The sequence below is a fragment of the Tursiops truncatus genome, chromosome 13 (genome assembly GCF_011762595.2).
Source record: "Tursiops truncatus isolate mTurTru1 chromosome 13, mTurTru1.mat.Y, whole genome shotgun sequence".
Classification (NCBI taxonomy): Eukaryota; Metazoa; Chordata; class Mammalia; order Artiodactyla; family Delphinidae; genus Tursiops; species Tursiops truncatus.
Window position 1 is genome coordinate 21596538 of NC_047046.1, and position 23849 is coordinate 21620386.

The 23849-nt window shown below is 35.2% G+C and overlaps 1 protein-coding gene across 2 annotated transcripts in view; it reads right to left on the bottom strand.

Moving 5' to 3' along the window:
* The window catches only part of TTC28 (tetratricopeptide repeat domain 28), a 596541-nt gene that overhangs the window by 537073 nt on the left and 35619 nt on the right, over nucleotides 1-23849 (bottom strand). For both annotated transcript variants that reach the window (XM_033837116.2, XM_033837115.2), the window contains exon 2: nucleotides 18985-19263. In XM_033837116.2, coding sequence (XP_033693007.1) covers nucleotides 18985-19263 — 279 coding nt within the window. The remainder of the gene's footprint in view (nucleotides 1-18984; nucleotides 19264-23849) is intronic.

A 23849-nucleotide genomic window follows, 5' to 3' on the forward strand; every position in this document is an offset into this window, starting at 1 on the left:
ACTAATACCAGCTATTTAATTCTCGAGTAGTTAATATTCTGTCTATAACATTCATTCCAAAATTCATTGCAAGTCGCTCCCAAATAGACTATGATTTCATTAGTTCACTCCCTCATAAAATAATAAGCTACCATCTGAGAAGCTTCTGTATGTAAAGCAATCAGACTAAGATTACAGAGCCTATAGGCAGGAGCATAATCCAAAATAACTGCAGAGCACATTCAGCCTACACTAAGATTCACAGCAGAATATACTCTATACACACACACACACACACACACACACACACACACACATACAGTTCTAGGTATGTAACTCTATTCAGCTTTATATAGTCCTAATGCAGGCTGTGACACATGAAATTATTCTGAATGTCAGTAGTTTCGTATGTTGCCTACGTCCTACACAGAAGACGCAGCTGAGTATTTACTTATCCCATACACATTACTATGTGAAGGAAACAAAAAAGAGAGATGAACTGGCTGCTAGGATCAAGAGAGTCAGGCAAAAAGCCCAGACCAGGAGCAGTGAGATACACATTAGGTAGTATGGGCAAAGGCTGACAATCCAGAACAAAGGATAAGGATTACTTCAGCGATCAAAAGTCAGGGCACAAATCAAGGAAATAACAATCAGGAACCCAAGACTGGTCAGAATCCAGTCAATTAAATAAGTTACTTGTAATCCAAGCAGGTGGTACAGACCTGACACTGCAGTTTATCTATCTGAACTAGACTCTTAATATACTTCTTGCCAGGTACTTGATCCTGGACCAGAAAGGAAAGGGCATCTATAAAAAATATTACTGGGGCTTCACTGGTGGCGCAGTGGTTGAGAGTCCGCCTGCCGATGCAAGGGACTTGGGTTCATGCCCCGGTCTGGGAAGATCCCACATACCGCGGAGCAGCTGGGCGCATGAGCCAGGGACACTGAGCCTGCGCGTCCGGAGCCTGTGCTCCACAATGGGAGAGGCCACAACAGTGAGAGGCCCGCGTACCGCAAAAAATATATATATATATTACTGGAGCCTCACTGAAATTTGAATACAGTCTGTAGATTGGATAGCAGTATTGCATCAATGTTAATATCTTGATTTTAAGTGTTATACTGTGGTTATATAGCAGGGTGTTCTCAATACATACTGAAGGATTTAGGGGTAATGGGACATCATGTCCATGATTCACTCTCAAATGGTTCAGAAAATACAATAATAGCTATAGGTAAAGAAATAATTATAAGCCAAATATGGTAAAATGTTAACAATTGGGGGATCTAGATGAAGGACATATAGGAGCCCTTTGAACTAATATCACAACTTTTCTGCATGTTTCACATTATTTCAAAATTAAAAATATGAAACTATATAAGTAAATAAAATTTATAGATGCTTTGATAATGGAATGTAGCATATTTTAAAAGAAATTTGCACAAAAAATTGCACAATTTGTATGGAAACACAAAAGACCCCGAATAGCCAAAACAACCTTGAGAAAGAAAAACGGAGCTGGAGGAATCAGGCTCCCTGACTTCAGACTATACTACAAAGCTACAGTAATCAAGACATTATGGTACTGGCACAAAAACAGAAATTATAGATCAATGGAACAGGATAGAAAGCCCAGATAAACCCACACACATATGGTCACCTTATCTTTGATGAAGGAGGCAGGAATGTACAGTGGAGAAAGGACAGCCTCTTCAATAAGTGGTGCTGGGAAAACTGGACAGGTACATGTAAAAGTATGAGATTAGAACACTCCCTAACACCATACACAAAAATAAGCTCAAAATGTATTAAAGACCTAAATGTAAGGCCAGAAACTATCAAACTCTTAGAGGAAAACATAGGCAGAACACTCTATGACATAAATCACAGCAAGATCCTTTGTGACCCACCTCCTAGAGAAATGGAAATAAAAACTAAAATAAACAAATGGGACCTAATGAAACTTCAAAGCTTTTGCACAGCAAAGGAAACTATAAACAAGACCAAAAGACAAGCCTCAGAATGGGAGAAAATATTTGAAAATGAAGCAACTGACAAAGGATTAATCTTCAAATTTTACAAGCAGCTCATGTAGCTCAATAACAAAAAAACAAACAACCCAATCCAAAAATGGGCAGAAGATCTAAATAGACATTTCTCCAAAGATGATATACAGATTGCCAAAAACACATGAAAGAATGCTCAACATCATTAATCATTAGAGAAATGCAAATCAAAACTACAATGAGATATCATCTCACACCAGTCAGAATGGCCATCATCAAAAAATCTAGAAACAATAAATGCTGTAGAGGGTGTGGAGAAAAGGGAACACTCTTGCACTGCTGGTGGGAATGTGAATTGGTACAGCCACTTTGGAGAAAAGTATGGAGGTTCCTTAAAAAACTAAAAACAGAACTACCATATGACCCAGCAATCCCACTACTGGCTATATACCCTGAGAAAACCATAATTCAAAGAGAGTCATGTACCAAAATGTTCATTGCGGCTCTATTTACAATAGCCAGGAGATGGAAGCAACCTAAGTGTCCATCATCGGATGAATGGATAAAGAAGATGTGGTACATATATACAATGCAATATTACTCAGCCATAAAACGAAACAAAATTGAGTTATTTGTAGTGAGGTGGATGGATCTAGAGTCTGTCATACAGAGTGAAGTAAGTCAGAAAGAGAAAGACAAATACCGTATGCTAACACATATATATGGAATCTAAGAAAAAAAAATGTCATGAAGAACCTAGGGGTAAGATGGGAATAAAGACACAGACCTACTAGAGAATGGAGTTGAGGATAAGGGGAGGGGGAAGGGTAAGCTGTTACAAAGCGAGAGAGTGGTATGGACATATATACACTACCAAACGTAAAATTGATAGCTAGTTGGAAGTAGCCGCATAGCACAGGGAGATCAGCTCGGTGCTTTGTGACCACCTAGTTGGGTGGGATAGGGAGGGTGGGAGGGAGGGAGATGCAAGAGGGAAGAGATATGGGAACATATGTATATGTATAACTGATTCACTTTGTTATAAAGCAGAAACTAACACACCATTGTAAAGCAATTATACTCCAATAAAGATGTTAAAAAAAAAAGAAAGAAAGAAATATCTGGGCGACTTCCCTGACAGTCCAGTGGTTAAGACTCCGTGCTTCCAGTGCGGGGGACACAGGTTCAATCCCTGACCAGGAAACTAGGATCCCACATGGAACACGGAACAGCCAAAGGGGAAAAAAAAAAAATCTGAAGTAATAAACTCATGAAATTATTTTTAAATAAAAAGTAAAAAAACAAAAGAAATGAAATGCTTTGACAATAGAGTATATTACATCTCAAAAAGCATCTACACTGATAAACACATGGAGCAATTCTAACCTCAATTCCTAAAAGCCTCACTGGACTTCAATTAACATGAAAAAATATTTTCCTCAAATTAATGAGACTGTGTTCCTTCCAGAGAATTCAAATGAAGGTAATAATGTACACATTCTAGAAAGCAACCTGCAGGTAAAATATTTTTTAACCTTTTAAAATATAATAAGTAAATAAATATAAAAATAATGTTTTTAGTAGCCTTCTTCAAAACTGAAACAGTTTCATCTCCTATAAGTGAAAAAAAATCACTAAATTTAATCAATGACTAGCTTTACTCAATGACTTCCAGTGTTGCTATAGTAATACAAATATAAAAAGAATTCCAATTCTGGTAGTAGTAATACTTCAACTTCCAAAAAAAAAGATTCATTTTTTACACATACTGGCCATCTACCAATCTTATCATTTAAAAAAATTTTTTGGAAAAACACTTCTTTGCCATTGTTTCTGGAGTTGCTTTCATAACTTCTAATCTGAAACGTTCCTTTGAGACTATTGGAAAATACTTTAATGAAATGACTGTGGAAACCCCTAGGAGAGTTTTCTCTTTTCATTAACATAAAAAATGCTACCATCATTTTATTACAGAACAGGACAAACACAAATCTTTAGAAGTTGAATGACCTAATACATTTTGAACAATATCACCCACAAAGCATACAACTACAGCTTAATCAACTGTCAAGTATAAATGACAACGCTTTCACTTCATTTAAAACAATGCATTCACATTCCTTAGTGATAAATTCGTACCATCTGGGAGCTGGAAGTGAAACTTGTTACTTATCATGTGTTTATACCTTGGTCATTAGAACATTCTTGAAATGAATTATGACAAACAAACCTGAGACTTTAATAACTGAGCTCCTATTTCCTGAATTTCGTTTACAGCAAGACTTCCCTTCTTGCCACACTTCCTGAATCATTTTCTAAGGATAAAGCACCCATCTTAAATTACTTGGTTCTATCCCACAAAAGGCTGGTTTCCAAGGAGATGCTGTGGACTCTGCATTACTTCAGGCTCACATTTATGAGAAAAATTCCTCTCCTTAAACATTGTGATTTTCATATAAAATTAAAACTTAATGTATAAATAAGTAAACAATGACCAATGAGCTTAAAACTCACTTCATCAACAAATATAAAAAGCTACCAATCAAATGGTGGCAACTAGGAAATATACTTTTGTTCGTCATCTTTGTAGTCTTTTCTGGAATAACAAAGAAACAAAGACTACATTGTGCCCTCTTAGATGCACCCAAGAAAATAAAGAAACCCTCAACCACTTTTACCTCATCTCTTACTACAGATTTTTACCTTCTTCTTAAATAAAAAATTAAAAATATTAAATTGGCATATTCGTAATGTGGAATATTATATAGCTGTTAAAATAATTAGGTGTATAAATTGAGAAAAATAAACACATTACAAATCTAACATTTAAAAAGTATGTAGGTATATGTGTGTGAGCATATGTATGTGTATGTGCATGTAGAGTTGTACATATATCACAAAATATCTCAAAAAATATTTAAATTGAATAAAAACAGTTAACTCTAGGACTGGAATGGGGTATGAGGAATGGAATGAGAGGAATATAATTTTTATTGTCTGAGATTTTTCCAAAAGTAATTTTGAGTTACTTTTGTAATTATAAAAAAATTGTGTGTGTGAATGTACAATTTATAGATTAATCCAAAACAGCTGAAACATAGCTTCAAATGCATACAAATAATAAGCCTGTCATAAAATCATGTGTTTTAAGACATACGAGTTTAGGCCTGCAGCACAGCTCACCTTCTGTCTGCCCACCCTGCCTCCTCCCCTCCCTTCCATAGGGTCTCTCCTGGGCCACTCTTTAATAAACATCTTGCACACAGGAAGAAAAAAAAGACATATGAAATACTGGCCTATATTAATAACAAGAAACCATTTATTCCCAAAGATAAACTGGTAATAACATTTGTTTTGGTAATCAATAACATTAAAAGAAGAAACAGCTGACTGTGATGGATTTCACTTATGGTAAAATATAGAGTCCACTTAAATTTAAAGCAAGTGTTATATTCTTGCATATGAAAAATCCCATTTCCTGATTATCATTCCAACTGTCTACCAAAAACTTCTGAATAAAGTCTCACCTCCTTAAAAGCCAGAATTATGCAAGGAAATTATGTAAGGAAGATGGTCAACTTTATTGTAAATATTTATTGTGAATTTAATATTTGACTCGTAACTTTGATTTTAATGTCATGAGACAGAATGCACAGATGTTAAGAAAACTGGAGTTAGATAAATAGAGTTTCTAATTCTGATTTTTTCTCTTACTCTCTGACTGTGGACAAACTGCTTAAATCTCTCTGAACCTCACCTTACCTATGAAATAAAGACAGCGCCACCTATGATGATTGTTATGAGAATCAGTGATAGCCTTACAGTTACGACATTCAGTGAGTTTTTACAAAGCTTATCCCACGTCCTTCAGTTTCTTTCCATTCCCCACCAGAACTCTAGTCCAAGTTAGCATCATCACTGGTCTGCCTGCTTCTGCTTTCACCCTTCTACTTTCCATTTCTCTCACAGTGGTTTTTTATATTTTTCCGTAAAGAAAATTATGAAGAAGCACTTCCAAAATAGCAGAGTAAGGACCTCCAAAAATCTGCTTTTCCATAAAAGCAGTGAGAACATTAGCAAAACTTTTCAAAATCAACTTTCTCAGAATTCTGGAAATTAACCAATGACTCGCAGCAGCCCAAGAAGTGTTTCTTCAAAAGAAACAGCTGAATCTCAAAGAACAACAAGTTTGTGGGGTTTTACCCTATACTATTTTTATCCCCTTCTTCCAGCTCTGTGGTAAATGTGAAAACCAAGCAGCCTCCCAAGCAAAATACTTGTGAAAACCAGAAGCTTAGGAGCCAATGGTTTGGAGCTTTCCAAAGCACCCTATCCCCAGAAAAACACCACTATCTGACCTGTCTGGCAGCTTCTTAAGAAAGCTCCAGTCATAGGACTTTATTTGACCTGACTCAGAGATGGCTCAGTGCAAACAGCCCTCCTCTCAGGGCATGTGTCAAACAAAAGCAGTGGCAATTGCTTAACATCACAGCTGCCTGAAGCTGCAATACAAGTTGGGTAAACAAGAGGCCAAAGAAAAAACTTAGAAGAAAAATCTGGAGAATCAGATGTTCATAGGAGGCTTTGAAAAACTCCAAAATATTCTTGGGAATCTAGGAATGTGCACAGCTCTGTGCATGCTCAAGAAAGAACTGAGAATGTACTAATCTCTCACCGCTGGCTGAACGTGAGGTTTTACACAAGCAGGAAGTGAAGGCTAAGACACAGTTGCAAGTTGCCAGAATGTTGAAAGTATGCCCCAACACAGAGAACTCTTCAACAAAGCCTGGGAGAATTACTGGTTCAAGGCATTTAAGGAATCTCTGTCCAATCAACAGCTGACCACTAAGCTAACCAAGCAGAAACTTCAGTGGCTACACATGACAAAGAATATAGACTTTAAAAAATTAGTCCAGGAAAGCCACTAATTCACAAAAGGCAGGAACAACAACAAACAGCAACAATAAACCCAGGGAGGGGGGACAACAAGGGAACTGATTTTTTTCAAAGTTGCTACAATATGTTACTTAAAATGTCCATTTTTCAACAAAAAATTATGAGATACCCAAAGAAACAGGTAAGTATGGCCCATACACTGCAAAAAAAAGCAGGCAAGAGAATCTGAGGAAACCCAGATGTTGGACTTAGAAGACAAAGATTTTAAGTCACCTATTATAAACATGTTCAAAGTACTAAAGAAAACCACGTCTAAGGAATTTAAAAAAAAAAAAAAGCCTGAGTACAATGTCTCAGCAAATAGAGAATATCAATAAAGAGGTAGAAATTGTTTGTTTTAAAAGAAAATGGCATAGGGCTTCCTTGGTGGTGCAGTGGTTGAGAGTCCGCCTGCCAATGCAGGGGACACAGGTTTGATCCCTGGTCCGGGAAGATCCCATATGCTGCGGAGCCGCTGGGCCCGTGCACCACAACTGCTGAGCCTGTGCCTGGAGCCCACAAACCACAACTTCTGAGGCCCGCGCACCTGGAGCCCATGCTCCACAATGGGAGAGGCCGCCACAGTGAGAAGCCCCACACGCCATGGCAAGGAGTGGCCCCCGCTCACCGCAACTAGAGACAGCCCGCAAGCAGCAATGAAGACCCAATGCAGACAAAAATAAATAAATGTATTAAAAAGAAAAAGACAATGGCATAAAGCAATAATTATAAGATCATGCTGAAGGGCTTATAATGTATAAAGATGTAATTTGTATGACAATAATAGCACAAAGGAAAGAGAAAGGAATGAAGCTATATCACAGCAAAGTTTTGTATACTTTTGAAACTAAAGTTGATATAAATTCAAACTATATTATTTTAAACAAAAATGTTAATTATAATGCCTAGGAACCAAGAAAATAACTAAAAATATATACAGTAAAAACAACAACAACAACAATAACAGGGGAATGTAAATGGTATACTAGAAAATATTTAACATAAAAAAAAAGGAAGTAGTGCAGGGAGAGAAAAAGATATATAGAAAACGTATGAAAGACACCAAAAAAGTCATATAGAAAACGTATAACAAAGAGGCAGGTGTAAATCCTACCTTATGAGCAGTTACATTAAATATAAATGGATTAGACACTACAATCAAAGGAGAGGGACTGGCAGAATACTTTTTTTTTTTAAACAAAACCATGACGTAACTATATGCTGTCTACAAGACACTCACTTTAGTTTCAAAAACACAAATAGGTTGAAAGGAAAAGTAAGAAAAAAGATATACCATATAGGCAGTAACAAAAATAGAAATGGTGTGGCTATGTTAATATCAGACAAAATAGCTTTAAAGGCAAAAATTGTCACCACAGACAAAGAATATTTTGTAATGATAAAAGGAACAATCTTTCAGGAAGACATAAAATCATAAAAATATTAGCACCAAACAACAGAGCTCCCAAAATACATGACGAAGAACTGACAGAAGTGAAGGGAGAAATAGACAATTCAACAATTCAACTTCAATACATATTCCACTTCCAATAATGAATAGGACCATCATCATATTAACAAGAAAAAAGAAGACTCGAACAACACTATAAACTAATTAGACCTAATGCACATCTAAAAAACACCCCACTCAACACAGCAGAATACACATTTTTCTCAAGTGCAGATGGAACATTCTTGAGGAAAGATATGCTAAGCCATAAAGCAAGCCTCAATAAATTTAAAATGACTGATATGACACAAAGTATGTTCTCCAACCACAATGGGATGAAATTTGAAATAAATAACAGAAGAAATTTTGGAAAGTCACAAATATGTAGAAATTAAAGACACTCATAACCTTTAACTACACTGGCCATAAATTAAATATGTTATCCATCTAGTTAAAATCTTCTGATCACATTCCATCATTCTTTGAATAAAACATTACAGCCCTACAAATGGCTTAAAAGACCAAGGCCCTACGTGACCTTGCTCCTGGCCACATCAACAACCTCATCTCCTACTATCTCCTCTTCACTCACTCATTCATTGTGCTCCACTGATCTTCATGCTATTTTCTTCAATTAGCCAAGTTCAAATTAGCTGTTTACTCTGCCCAGAATGCACTTTGCCCAGATCTTCACATTTAGTTCTTTCAGGTCTCATCTGAATCTCATCTCCTCCCATAAACTCTCCCATAATTCTGTCATTCTCTTTTCTCAGTACTCTTTCCCTTTAGTCTAGTCTTTTTTAAGTCTTCTGAGCACTTGTCACTTTCAATCATTTTCATATGTATTTATTACTCTATTTTCTTCTTCTCCCCACTAGAATGTTAGCTGTAACAGCCCTGTTCTTGGCTGAATCACTGAGGTTTAGAATAGTGCCTAGCACATAGAAATGCTCAATAAACAATTTTATTTCTTGCTGAAATTATAAAAAGGACACATACCCCAAAAGTGCATAACAAATGCATACTATCATCTATAAAAATGCAGCATTATTTTGTGCATTTCTGTTATTAAGCTCCAAGGCATTTAAAACACTTTCTTTTACTTGTAATGACAAGTAAAAGGCAAATAAATTGCAATCTCAGACTCTGGTTTATACCACAGGAATCTGAAATTGAACAGTCTGCTCAACATTATTTGGACATATCATGTTAAAACTTGAAAGAGAATTCTGAACTCTTAAGATTCCTTAATTAATTAACTCCTTTGTCCAGGAAAGTAGTATAGTATACTGATTAAGGAAAAATTCTTTAGAATCAGACAGACCTGGGTTAAAGTCTAACTCTTCTAGTTACTAACTGGATGTCCTGGACAAGTTATTTAACCTCTCACTGAGTATAAACATTTGCTTTTGCAAAGTTAGGATAATAATATGTACTTCATGAGCTTAATGTGGTATAAAATTGATATCACAAGTAAAAGAATTCAGACAACACTTTGGCAAATAAGCATTCGATAAGAGCTATATTTTTTTACTATTATAATTTAGGTAAACTAAAAGGAAACATGAGGCCATGATATTTCTTAATATTTTTTATTACATATAACTCTGTCATCAGGTATAATACCTGACAAAGGTATTATATAAGGTATAATACTCTGTCATCAAGTATTATACCTGATAGGATTCTGCCATCAGGTATAATCAATGAATGAGAATATGAGAAGAGCTGTACAGAACGAGGAGGTATTTACGGTATGCTTTAAAATTAATGGGTAAGTCCCACTGTGAAACTTTTCCTTATATAGTGTTATACCACATGAAGACTATCATTCCTCTGAGTTTCTCTTCCTGTGGTAACTTTGAAGAATATAACTGTTTCTGTAACTCATAATTCACACTAAAATAATAGTAACTACTTCACAACTAACTTGTCTGAAAAAATGTGATTCAAGAAAATTCCAAAACAGAAAGATAAAGGGTAAGAAATCAAACTAAAGTATATACAACTAAAAAGTGATATGATATTTTAGGAATGAGGGTACATGAGGGTATGTGCATCATGATTAGTGACCAAACATCATTTGTTTCAAAGTCTGTCAGCGACTGGTCACTGTACATCTGTTATTCAGCCCATACACAAGCAGCAAAGAGGTAGTTGTGTTGCCTCCTTATCTCCCAGTGATAAACTCATGTGGACATTTTATAAAAATGAATTTTTGAAAGAGAGAACTGACCAACAAAGATGAGTGTAGCAAAGAAATAAAAAGTGACAACACTGAAGGTAAAATTCAAATCAAATATAAGGGGAGCTATAGGAGAAAGAGCTGACTGTGGGAATGCTGACACACTCACTGTTCAAGGGATTCAGTCAGAAGAACTTAGTGACAGTGAACTTAAGGACATAAATGAAGAAAGCAGTTCTGACAAAAAAGCTGAAAATGTTCCAGAGAAAGTGATCTCGTAAAATTACTGGAATTATAGGAATTCTCAGAGATATTTCACAAAACTGAAAGTACAAAGATTAAAACATTAGAAGCTGATCCAAATTAGAAAGCCATATGAGAGTTTGCCATGGCATATTGTCATTGGCATTTGCTCACTCTGTATTGCGAATTACATGATGAGAAGAAGGCAGTAAGCACTGTTCAAATAACTCTGGATAAGCTTTTTATAGAAAAATAAAAAATAAATATAGTTTTAATATTTTCCATTCCTTATACACTTATAATCTACAATAAGAAAGTTTTTAATATTTTGACAAAACCCGGTAAAGGTCACAGAACAATCAAAATTACTACAAGGATCACACTGCAAGATTTTTTAGCTTGCACAGTTGTTTCTGTGGTACTGTGCTACCATGAAAAGCAAGGAGTGCCTGTATATGCTGTTTCCATTATACTATGCTATCTTGCTAAACATACAAAAGGTTTCAATGTGGGAGATTTGAAAGAAATGTTAGATTGCTTCCAGAACTGATTAAAAAGTAGACTAAAACTATTGAGGTCTTCAGCTAACAATAAAAAAGAACTTCTGAACATCAAGGTGGGGACTTCCCTGGTGGCACAATGGTTAAGAATCCGCCTGCCAATGCAGGGGACACGGGTTCGATCCCTGGTCCGGGAAGATCCCACATGCTGTGAAGCAACTAAGCCCATGTGCCACAACTATGAGCCCATGTGCCACAACTACTGAAGCCCACGTGCCTAGAGCCTGTGCTCCACAACAAGAGAAGCCACCACAATGAGAAGCCCATGCACCACATGAAGAGTAGCCCCCACTTGCTGCAACTAGAGAAAGCCCACTTGCAGCAACAAAAACCCAACACCGCCAAAAACTAATTAATTAATTAATTTAAAATAAATAAATAAACATCAAGGTGGTAAGTTTATGGTCTGTGACATCTGCATCCTTAGACGTCTTCAAGAAAAAAAACGCACAATTATGTCTCCTGATTTTCTCATTGATTTAAATACTGAGGTTTAAAAAAAAGTACACAGCAATATCAGGACTATAAAATAAATAAACAACAAACTTTCAAGGGATTCTCAAGCTAGTTTAAGACTCAGACATTCAAGTGACATGTTTATATAACAATATAAATAACTAATTAAGTGAACTTAGCAACAGACAATGAATGATATTCACAGAAGCTCAATGTAGCTTCCAGGAAAAAGTAAGAGTTGACAGCCATAAAAAAGAATGACAGCAACCAAGGCTGGACCTAGAGATTATCATGTTAAGTGAAGTAAGTCAGACAAGGAAAGACAAATATCATATATCACTTACATGTGGAATCTAAAAAAATGACATAAATGAACTTACAAAACAGAAATAGACTCACAGACATGGAAAACAAACTAATGGTTACCAAAGGGGACAGCAGGGGGAATGGGGGATAAATTAGGAGTTTGGGATTAACATATACATACTACTATATATAAAAGAGGTAAACAACAAGGATTTACTGTATAGCACAGGGAACTATACTCAATATCTTGTAGTAACCTATAATGGAAAAGAATCTGAAAAAGAATATATGAAATCTACATATACATATGTGTGTATATAAATATAACTGAATCACTTTTCTGTACACTTGAAACTAACACAGCATTGTAAATTAACTATACTTAAATTCAAAGGAAAAAAAAAACAAAAGTAAGAGTTGACCTGGACCTATCCTATGAAGCCCAATAATACTGGGAGCAGGGAAGAAAACTCCAGGCACAGAGTTTGGCATAAACAAGAATTAAGAAGAAAAAGGAAAAGACTGGACCAACAAGAGCAGGTTTATCAGCAGAGTAGCAAGAAGAAAACAGGGAAATGTGACCACTTGTGCAGAGTCTTGAATATCAGGCCAATTGGCAATGTGAACAGGAAGTTTTTGATGAGAAAACTGTCACAATAAAAGGTTATCACAACAAAATAAGAATGAAACTATAAGAACCTGGACTATAATACTAACTATGGAAATAAACTGTATAAGACATATATGAAATATATTTAAGAAAGAATGCAGAGGGGTTATTGACCAATTTGATAGAAAGAATGAAAAAGGAAAAAGAGATAAGTAACCTGAATGTATGAGACCAGGTAACTAGGAACAATGACCCCAATGAGAGAATTCAAAACATCAAGAAAGCCACCTTGTCCAAAAAAGCAAGATGAGTTTGTTGGGGGATCCACTGACCATGAGGAACCTTAGATCACAGAAAAGATGTCACTTCTGCTTCCAGTAATGACTGAGCAAGATCCTAGTGGATCCACTCCCACAAAGAAAACAACTATAAAGTTTAGACATAATACAAAAAGAAGCTACCCGAAAGCACTGGAGAGTAACAAGAAGCCGGCAGATTCTGGAGGAAGAAAGCTGTGAAATGAGTTTCCATTTTCAGGGTGCAGAGATGAGGTGCTGACTGCAGGTCAGCGGGGCAACAGGAGTGCTGTCTTTCTGGTCTGTGGAATCAGAATACTAAAGCACAGGAAATCATAGTCTTTGGCCAAGGAGGAAGGGGATTCCAGAAGGAAAAGAACCAGAAAAGGGATACACAAATTCTGTCTTCCAACATCTTTGGAAAACCCTTCAATTAACATGTATGAAACAAATTCAAAGCAGTTCAACTAAAGACAAAATATCTGTACTGAAGCTGGAGCTTCAACTCAAGAAATAAAGTATGCAATTCTATTCTGACCAAGAGAATTACTGGCCAAACAACAACTTCAACAACCACAGAAAACAATGGAAAACTTTCTCAAGAAAAAAAAAAATCAATTCCAAAAGTATTCAAATAAACCAACAAATAGTCAGAAAAGAGTAACAGAGGAACAAAAACAGAGAAGACAAACAAATAAAATGGTAGCGGCAAAATCAACAGCATTGATAATCATGTTAAATGTTAATGGACAAAGATCCAATTAAGAGACAGAGGCTTCCAAAACTGATTTAAAAAGCAAGACACAATTATATGCTGTTCAAAAGAGAGGAATTTTAAATGTAAAGGCCCAGAGAGATTGAAAATATATGGATAGAAAAATATACATAATGCGAAAAGTAAGCAAAAGATGTCTAGAGTGGCTATATTAATATCAGACAAAACAGATTTTAGGACAAAAATTAGTATCAGAGATAAAGAGGGACCTTGCATAATGATAAAAGGATCAATAAGACATAATAATAATAAAAGTATATATGTTAATAATAGAGCTTCAAAAAACATGGAGCAAAACTTGACAATATTAAAGGGGAAAATCACCAATTCTAAAATCTTAATTGGAAGAAAAAGGAAAAGACTGGACCAACAAGAGCAGGTTTATCATCAGAGTAGCAAGAAAAAAATGGGGAAATGTGACCACTTGTGCAGAGTCTTGAATATCAGGCCAATTGGCAATATGGAACAACAGAAAGTTTTTGATGAGAAAACTGTTACAATAAAAGCTTATTACAACAAAATAAGAATGAAACTATTTTATGAATAAAGTGAAACTATCTTTATTTCAGCAACTGATGGAATAACTAAACAAATATAAGTCAGCAAAGTCAAAGAAGATATGAACAACACTATCAACCACCTTGACCAAGTTGATATCCATAGAATTATACCTCACAACTGCAAAATACCCATTCTTTTCAATTGCTCATAGTAGGTTCACCAAGATAAATCATATGCTGGCCATGAAACAAGCCTCAGTAAATTGAAAAGCAGTAACATCATACCAAGTATGTTCTTTAACCACAATGGAACTAGGTTAGAGATCAATAATAAGATAACTTTAAAAAAAAACAAATATTAGGAAATTAAGTAATGAACTTTAATAACTCATGGATGAAAGAAGTAATCATAAGGAAAATTAGAAAATATTCTTAACTGAATGATAGTGAAAACATAACATGTCAAAATTTGTGGGATACAGCAAAAGCAGTGATTGGAGAGAACATTTTAGCTTTAAATGATTACATTAAAAAAGAAGAAATATTTAAAATCAATGGCCTAACCTCCCATCTCAGGAAATGAAAAGGAGAGCAAACTAAATGTAAAATAATTAGAAGAAAATAATAAAGAGCAGAAATTGATTAAAGAGGAAATGTACAACACTGAAAATCAAAAAACCCAACAACTGATTGTCTAGAAATAAAATTGATAAACATCTGGGCAGACTAATGAGATAAAAGACAGAAGATACAAATTAACAATAGCAAGAATGAAAGAAAGGACATCATTATAGTTCCTACAGAAATGAAAAGTATAATAAAGGAATGTTATTAACAACTTCATGCCAATAAATTTGCAACCTAGATTAAATGTAAAAATTAACTGAAACAAAATACCAAAACTAATCTAACAATTAGAAAACTTGAATGGCCTCATATCAATCAAAGAAATTGAATTCATAATTAAAATCTTCCCACAAAGAAAAGTCCAAGTAAAGATGACTTGACTGGTCAATTCTATCAAATACTTAAGGACAAAACAGTACCAATCCTACATAAATTTTTTTCAGAAAACACAAGAAGAGGGAACACTTCACAGCTCATTGTATGAGGCCAGTATTACTTTGATACCAAAACCAGCAAAGACATCATGAGAAAAGAAAACATAGATCAATATCCCTCATAAACACAGATGCAAAAATTCTTAACAAAATTATAGCAAATCAAATTTGACAATATATAAAAGTGATAATACATAATGACTAAGTGGTATCTATCCCATGAATGCAAGGTTGACTTAACATCCCAAAACAAAATCAATTTAATTTACCACATTAACACACTAAATGAGAAAAAATATGTATTATAATTTCAATAGATGAAGAAAAATTTTGACAAAATTCAACACTCAATTGTGATAGGAATTGAAGGGAATATCCTCCATCTGATTAAGGGCATCATCATCAACAATAAAAAGCTCACTACTTTTGCACTAAGATAAGGAATGAGTAAAGGAAGTTTGCTCTCACCATTTCTACGCATAATCGTAATGGATATCCTAACCAGTACAATGAAGCAAGGAAAAGAAATAAAAGGCTTATGCAAAAAAAAAAAAAAAAAAAAAGGAAGTAGTAGAAATGCAGATGACATGATCATGTACAGAAAAGATGATCATGTACAGAAAAGATCCTAAGGGATCTGGAAAAAAGTCCTACTAGAACTTAAAAGAAAACTCAACAGGATCACATGACACAAAGTAAAAAAATACATTTTTTCTACAGACTAGCAATTAAAAATTAGAAAATGAAAAATTTTAAATCCATTTATAGTAGCATCAAAAAACAAAATACTTAGGAATAAATTTAATAAAAGATGTGTAAAGACCTGAAAGCTACAAAAATTTGTAAAGGGAAATAAAAGAAAAACTAAATAAATGGAGAGATATACCATATTTATGGACTGGAATGTTGAGATAGCAATTCTCTCCAAATTAAAAATTCAATGCAATCCCACTAGTTTCCTAGTAGGTTTTTTGAAGAAATTGATAAGTTGATTTTACATTTATATAAAAATGCAAAGACAGAAGAGCAAAAACAACCTAGAAAAAGAAGAATAAAGCTAGAACACTCACAGTATCTGATGCTGAAACTTAAAACTACAGTAATCAAAATAGTATCGTTTTGATAAAGATAGATAATAAATCAAAGGAACAAAATAGAGAGTCCAGTAAATACCCCAATACTTTTATGATCAAATGGTTTGTGACAAAGGTACCAAAGATAATTCAATGAGGAAAGGATAGTCTTTTCAACAAATGTTGCTGGAACATGGTTATCTATATGGAAAATAAATAAACCTTGACCCTTACTTCATACAATACCCCAAAACTAACTCGAAATGAATCACAGACTTAAAGGCAAAAAGTATAAAAATCCTAGAAGAAAAGGTAAGAAAAACTTTATAACTTTGAGTGAGACAAATATTTCTTAAACAGGACACAGAAAGAATGAACATATACAGACAACAGCTAAGAGGCAGTTGGAGATAAGGTATCATAATGGGACTGGGCTTATTCTTTTCTGCGGGTCGGGGGGCTCTCATAGTGCTTTTGCTCATACTTCTTTTGCAGCCCATATAATGTCAAAATCATTCTTTCATTCAGATAAAATAAATGTGAATAAAAAAAAAAAAAAAAAAAAACTCTCCAACCAACCTCTGAAGTCCTTGCATCTTAATATAAAAAATTAACTTTTACAGAGAGAGAGAGAAATTGGAAGGTATGTTTTACCACATCAAACTAGACAACAATGACATTTCAGAGAAAGATTTCAGAAAGAATCATAATGAAAAAGTCAGTTAGAAAAGTCAAAATTAAAAGAAAAAGGAATTGATAAAAATTTACCAGGCATATCTTCATGACAGAGAGTATAAATGAACTTTCTTTTACATAATGAGTATATTCCCAGAAAAGTAAGTATAAAAGCAAGTTTTTATAAAATGCCACTTTTTATGCAGTAGTAATTTCTTTATAAATTAATTTTATTATGAATCATTATACAGAAAGACCCTTCATGATTTCAATAACAAACCCTAATTTATATTTTATATAATTCTAAATGTTCCTAAGTTAGATTGCTTAAAGCCAAATATGGAGTTGAAATATTAATGCAAATTATAAATATACAATAAATTTACTTATCATAAGGGGAAAAAATCAGAGACTAAAACTTGACATTATCCAAAAAAGTTGATTTTTCATCTATAGTCATAAAAGTGCAACTTTTCAGCCATTTTCTGTGTAAAAATCACAAGAGGTTGACAAGAGAAAGTAGAAATGACATAGAAAAAGGAAAAAGGTAAAAGTTTATAGCTATTCACAAATATTAAGAAGGACACAAGTTAAGTGGACCACAATAAAAAAGGAATGAAGATACGTGATCTGAAATTTAACTTCTCTATATTTATCAGGCTCATTACATCAATCACAGTCTTAAAAAAAAAAAAAAAAGAAAGAAAGAAGAAGAGAAGACACAGGTCAAGCCTTGCTAGAATAATTTACTAATTTGAACATTTAATAAAAATGCACAATCATAGCTATTATACACCAAACACCAAGTATGTACAAGTAACATATTATCTCTACCCTTAAATAACCTTACAAGATAGGTATTATCATCCCATTTATCATAACCCCAGAGAGGTTAAGAGATTTATCCAAAACCATATTGTCATTAATAGAAGAGAAGGAATTTGAACCTAGGTCTGTCCTTTGAAAACAGCAATCTAACCCCCAAATGTTGGCATACAACAATTTTTTAAAACAGATTTTGTTTCATTTACAATGATTATACTTATAAAAGAAATCCTTTAGGGAATTACAGAATACTAAACAACTCATAAGGTAGCAGCAATACTAGAAATTCCACTGAATGAGGCCAACAATACCTACCAGAATTAAGGTAGAAAGCTATGACTATGACATATTATTAAGACAGTAAGAATCTTTTTTAAACTTCTAGGAAATTTCTATTAACCTTTGTTAACCAAACAGAAAGCCAAAATTAGGCCGAAATGGTTTTGTGGTTCAATAAAAAAAAATCTCAACACTTCAAGTCACATCTTAAGAAATCATTTCTAAAATAAACTGGGGGTTAGGAGGTGAAGAGGCACAATGAAAATAAAGTATATACAAAACAAAGATAACAACTCAAGACAAACTATTAAAGGGAATATAGATAATTACAATGATTTATTAGGAAAAAAAGTTTCTCTGATTAAATAACATTCTGAAAATAAGCAGTCATTGACAGGGAATAAAATTATTTTAAATTGAAGGAAAGAAACACAATCATAATACTCCATCTAAAACATCTGTGCAAAAAAGAGATGTCCAAAACCTAGAGAAATAACTAAACACATCCTCTCAAGAAACTGAGTGAAAAAAAAATTTATATCTCAAACATACAGGAAAAGAATTAAACTTAGACATGTAAAGTGTACTTCCAAAGCATAAAAAAAGGAAGCTATTCACTAGTGTACCAGCTCAATGAAGCCATTCCATATCTTGCTGAAGTACAGACTCTTAAAAAATTTATAACTGCACTCAGTCAATAAAGTGTTACATTAAAATAAGAAATCAGCACAAAAGATTCTGTGAAAGTAAATGAAATTTCTACCTTTGGCCATTTGGGATTGAGAAGTCGAGCTTTGATTGCATCGTCCAGTGCCTTGTCATACTGCTGGATTTTCATATAGGCTGCAGATCTATTGCTGTATAAGATGCAGTTCTGAGGGTCAACAGCTAGGGCTTCATTGTACAGAACAATAGCTGTGTGGAAATCTCCATCATGACAGGCCTGATTACTCTGACGAACTTTCTCAACAAATTCAGCTTTGCTCAGCACTGGTCCATCAGGACTTCTCCGGCCAATAGTCTTAGCACCAAAGAGAGGAATCTACAAACAAAGAAATTTTGTGAGACAAAGTTTAGATAAACCAGAGAGGTTCCTTGTCTGAATTTCAAGAGAACATGGACATTCTTCATAGTCTGCTTTATATTATAGTTAACTTTTGTACCGTGAAAGACAATAAATTTTCCAAGAAGCAGCCAACATAGTACCTTAAATACAAACGTATCACTATATATGTATGTGTGTTCATATATATACATATAGTTATAAACATACATATTTATACATGTATATATTTTTGATTAAGAGAATGAATGAATATATGCAAAAACGTACTCAGGCTTTTCCTTGGCAATTTAAAGTTATACTAAGAAAAAAAACAAAAGGGACTTCCCTGGTGGCGTAGTGGTTAAGAATCTGCTTGCCACAGTGGTTAAGAATCCCCCTACCAAGGCAGGGGACACAGGTTCAATCCCTGGTCCGGGAAGATCCCACATGCTACGGAGCAACTAAGCCCATGTGCCACAAGTACTGAGCCTGTGCTCTAGAGCCCATGAGCCACAACTACTGAGCCCGCATGCCACAACCAGTAAAGCCCACGCGCCTAGAGCCCACGCTCCGCAACAAGAGAAGCCACTGCAATGAGAAGCCCTCGCACTACAACGAAGAGTAGCCCCCGCTCGCCGCAACTGGAGAAGGCCCGTGCGCGGCAACAAAGACCCAACGCAGAAAAAAGTAAAATAAATTAGTTGATTTTTTAAAAATCTACAAACAATAAATGCTGGAGAGGGTGTGGAGAAAAGGGAACCCTCTTGCACTGTTGGTGGGAATGTAAATTGATACAGCCACTATGGAGAACAGTATGGAGGTTCCTTAAAAAACTAAAAATAGAATTACCATATGACCCAGCAATCCCGCTACTGGGCATATACCCAGAGAAAACCATAATTCAAAAAGACACATACACCCCAATCTTCACGGAAGCACTATTTACAATAGCCAGGTCATGGAAGCAACCTAAATGCCCATTGACAGATGAATGGATAAAAAAGATGTGGTACATATATACAATGGAATATTACTCAGGCATAAAAAGGAATGAAATTGGGTCATTTGTAGAGACGTGGATGGACCCAGAGACTGTCATACAGAGTGAAGTAGTTCAGAAAGAGAAAAACAAATATCGTATATTAACGCATATTTGTGGAATCTAGAAAAATGGTACAGATGAACCTGTTTGCAAGGCAGAAATAGAGACAAAGACATAGAGAACAAACATATGGACACCCAGGCGGGAAATGGGGGGTGGGATGAACTGGGAGATTGGGATTGACATGTATACACTAATAGGTATAAAATAGATAATTAATGAGAACCTGCTATATAGCACAGGGAACTCTGCTTAGTGCTCTATGGTGACCTAAATGGGAAGGAAATCCAGAAAAGAGGGGATATATGTATACATATGGCTGATTCACTTCGCTGTACAGTAGAAACTAACACAACACTGTAAAACAAATATATGCCAATTAAAATATATATATATATATAAACTATGCTAAGTTATCTTTGGATATAAGACTGTGAGTTATTTTCTTAAAATTTTCTCTTACCCAAATGTTGGGCAATAAGCATATATAAGTTTTAAATTTTAAAAAAATAAAACTTTTTAAAAATAAATTTTCATGTACCAATGAATCTTTTTAGACTGGCAAATTTGGTAACTATAATTTTGCTACTACCATGGAATTTCAAAGACAAACATCAGTTTTTGGAGATCACCAAAAAGAAAAAAATAATCTGATATAAACTGTATCTTGGCAATTTAAGACCTGTCTTTGACGTTGATTTTTCCAAATCACTAAGTTTTCTATGACTTTATAGCAGTGACTTTAAAATGAAAGGGAGTGAATCAGTCAAATGTTATTCATTTTTAAAACAGGAAAATTATAAACTGCATTAGAGTCCCGAGGATAGAAGCTTAAGACAGCAGTATCAAGAGAGACAACTTGCAATTTCAAGCAGGTTTGCCCTAAGTGAAATTACAACAACAAGTGTGATTTCCTTCCCGGTGTCTTCCTTTAAGACTCAGTCCAGTCCCTCTATTCAAAAGTGCATAATATTTTTATTTTTTATTTTATTATTTTTTTTTTTTTGGCTGCATTGGGTCTTTGTTGCTGCGCTCGGTCTTTTTCTAGGTGCAGTTAGCGGGGCTACTCTTTGTTGTGGTGCACAGGCTTCTCATTGCGGTGGCTTCTCTTGTTGTGCAGCATGGGCTCTAGGTGTGCGGGCTTCAGTAGTTGTGGCATGCAGGCTCAGTAGTTATGGCTCGTGGGCTCTAGAGCACAGGCTCAGTAGTTGTGGTGCACAGGCTTAGCTGCTCTGCGGCATGTGGGATCTTCCCGGACCAGGGCTCAAACCCGTGTCTTCTGCATTGGCAGGCGGATTCTTAACCACTGCAAAAAGTGGATAGATCTAATATGTGACACATCAACATGCACAAAAGTAATATATCCCTCACAGAGGTATTTGCATTAAAAAGAGCAGACTTCACAGAGAGCAGGAAGAAGGCAGAGCTAATCTCTCACACAGGCAACCAGATTTTTTCCTCTGCTTATAGGGATATCATATCCTAGATTTCCAGGACAATTTAAAATATCCTAGAAGTTTCAAATATCAGTGCCCAAGTTATATCCTTCAACTACCTCATATCAGAAGTGACCAATAATGTACTCTAGTTAGGGTTTTGTTTTTTGTTTTTTATTTTTAATTATGATCATGAAACATATTGCTTGAAAGTGAATGGACTATGGAACATTTACCAAACAACCAGGATTTTCCTAAACAACCTTGATGTTTATTTATTTCATCTGCATCATCAAATTAATACGTAAGACAGTGACAATGTATAAGACTGATTTCATTTTGGAAAATACAGTCATCATGACTCTACTTAAAGGCAATACTAGCCATAAGTCATAGAAACAAATTCTACATTTGAAAATTCAGAGGTACAACATAAAAATAGCAATAGCAGCCTTTAAAAGTAAAATCGTTAGGTTCACAGGTAGCCTAAAAGTGAAAAAGACATGATCCTACTATTACAGCATTCCCTGCTTCCCAGGGCAATTTGGTTCAATGCCAAAATAGATAAGAATCAAATTAAGAAAGAGTCCGCATTCTATTACCTCCATATACAGTAATATAAAGTAACATTTTCCAAAACACGTTCCAAGGAACCCTAGGTCCTCAGGAGACTAGGATAAACAAAGTTAAATTAAGTTTCTTCTTTAGTGGAAGACCTCTAAGAGCTTCTATTTTGCACACCGTGAATCTGAGAGAAGAGATACCATACATTATAAGATCAAAGTATCTTTTTGGTGGAGTACCTAGCTGGACCAGAAAATGCTTGAAACACTGATATAAACTATTAAATATAAGGCCTCTGAGAGCAAAGAAAAACGCCATGGAAAAGTCAATGCTAGTGCAGAAAGATTATAAATACCAGAGAAGAACTCCAACACCATCATCAGCACCAAGTACTCACAAATTTAAGAGAAAATGCACTCTAGTTAAGTGTCCATAGAAGTATCTAATTTGTCAAAATATGCCTGTATCTACTCAGCGGGTTACAATGTGGTCCTTAGGAGGCTAAGAAATAGCCATTTTTGTGTATGGTTTTTTAAAAGGTATATAATTTGCCTAGTCCTTCTCTATCATCTCGGCAATTGATAAACTTGGCAATACAGAGAGATTAAAAAAAAGACTTGCATATATTTCTCACATTATATATATATAGTACTTGGAACAAGCAGCCATATTAAATTCATAGACTACTAGGGTGAATATACAGTACTACTTAAGGAGACAAAGAAAAATAAAATTCTGAAATACTCATTTAATTCCTCTGATAGTCTTCCTTTCCGCATATATTTCATATAGGTATAGTTTATGGATGTCAACATATATTAACATTGTTGATATTTTCTTCTGACCTTCTGAAAAACTCATCTTAAAAGAGTAGAAGGAGTGTCAATAACATATGGACCAGGGCTTCCATGGTGGCACAGTGGTTAAGAATCCACCTGCCGGGCTTCCCTGGTGGCGCAGTGGTTGAGAATCCGCCTGCCGTTGCGGGGGGCGCAGGTTCGTGCTCCGGTCTGGAAGGATCCCACATGACGCGGAGCGGCTGGGCCCGTGAGCCGTGGCTGCTGGGCCTGTGCGTCCGGAGCCTGTGCTCTGCAACAGGAGAGGCCCCAGCGGTGAGAGGCCTGCGTACCACAAAAAAAAAAAAAAAATAGAATCCACCTGCCAATGCAGGGGACACGAGTTCAAGCCCTGGTCTGGGAAGATCCCACATGCCGTGGAGCAACTAAGCCCATGCGCCACAACTACTGAGCTTGCGCTCTAGAGTCGGTGAGCCACAACTACTAAAGCCCGCACACCAGAACTACTGAAGCCCACGTGCCTAGACCCCGTGCTCCGCAACAAGAGAAGCCATCGCAATGAGAAGCCCACGTACCACAACAAAGAGTAGCCTCCGCTCGCCACAACTAGAGAAAGCCCGCACACAGCAGCGAAGACCCAATGCAGCCAAAAATAAATAAATAAATTTAAAACAATAAATTATT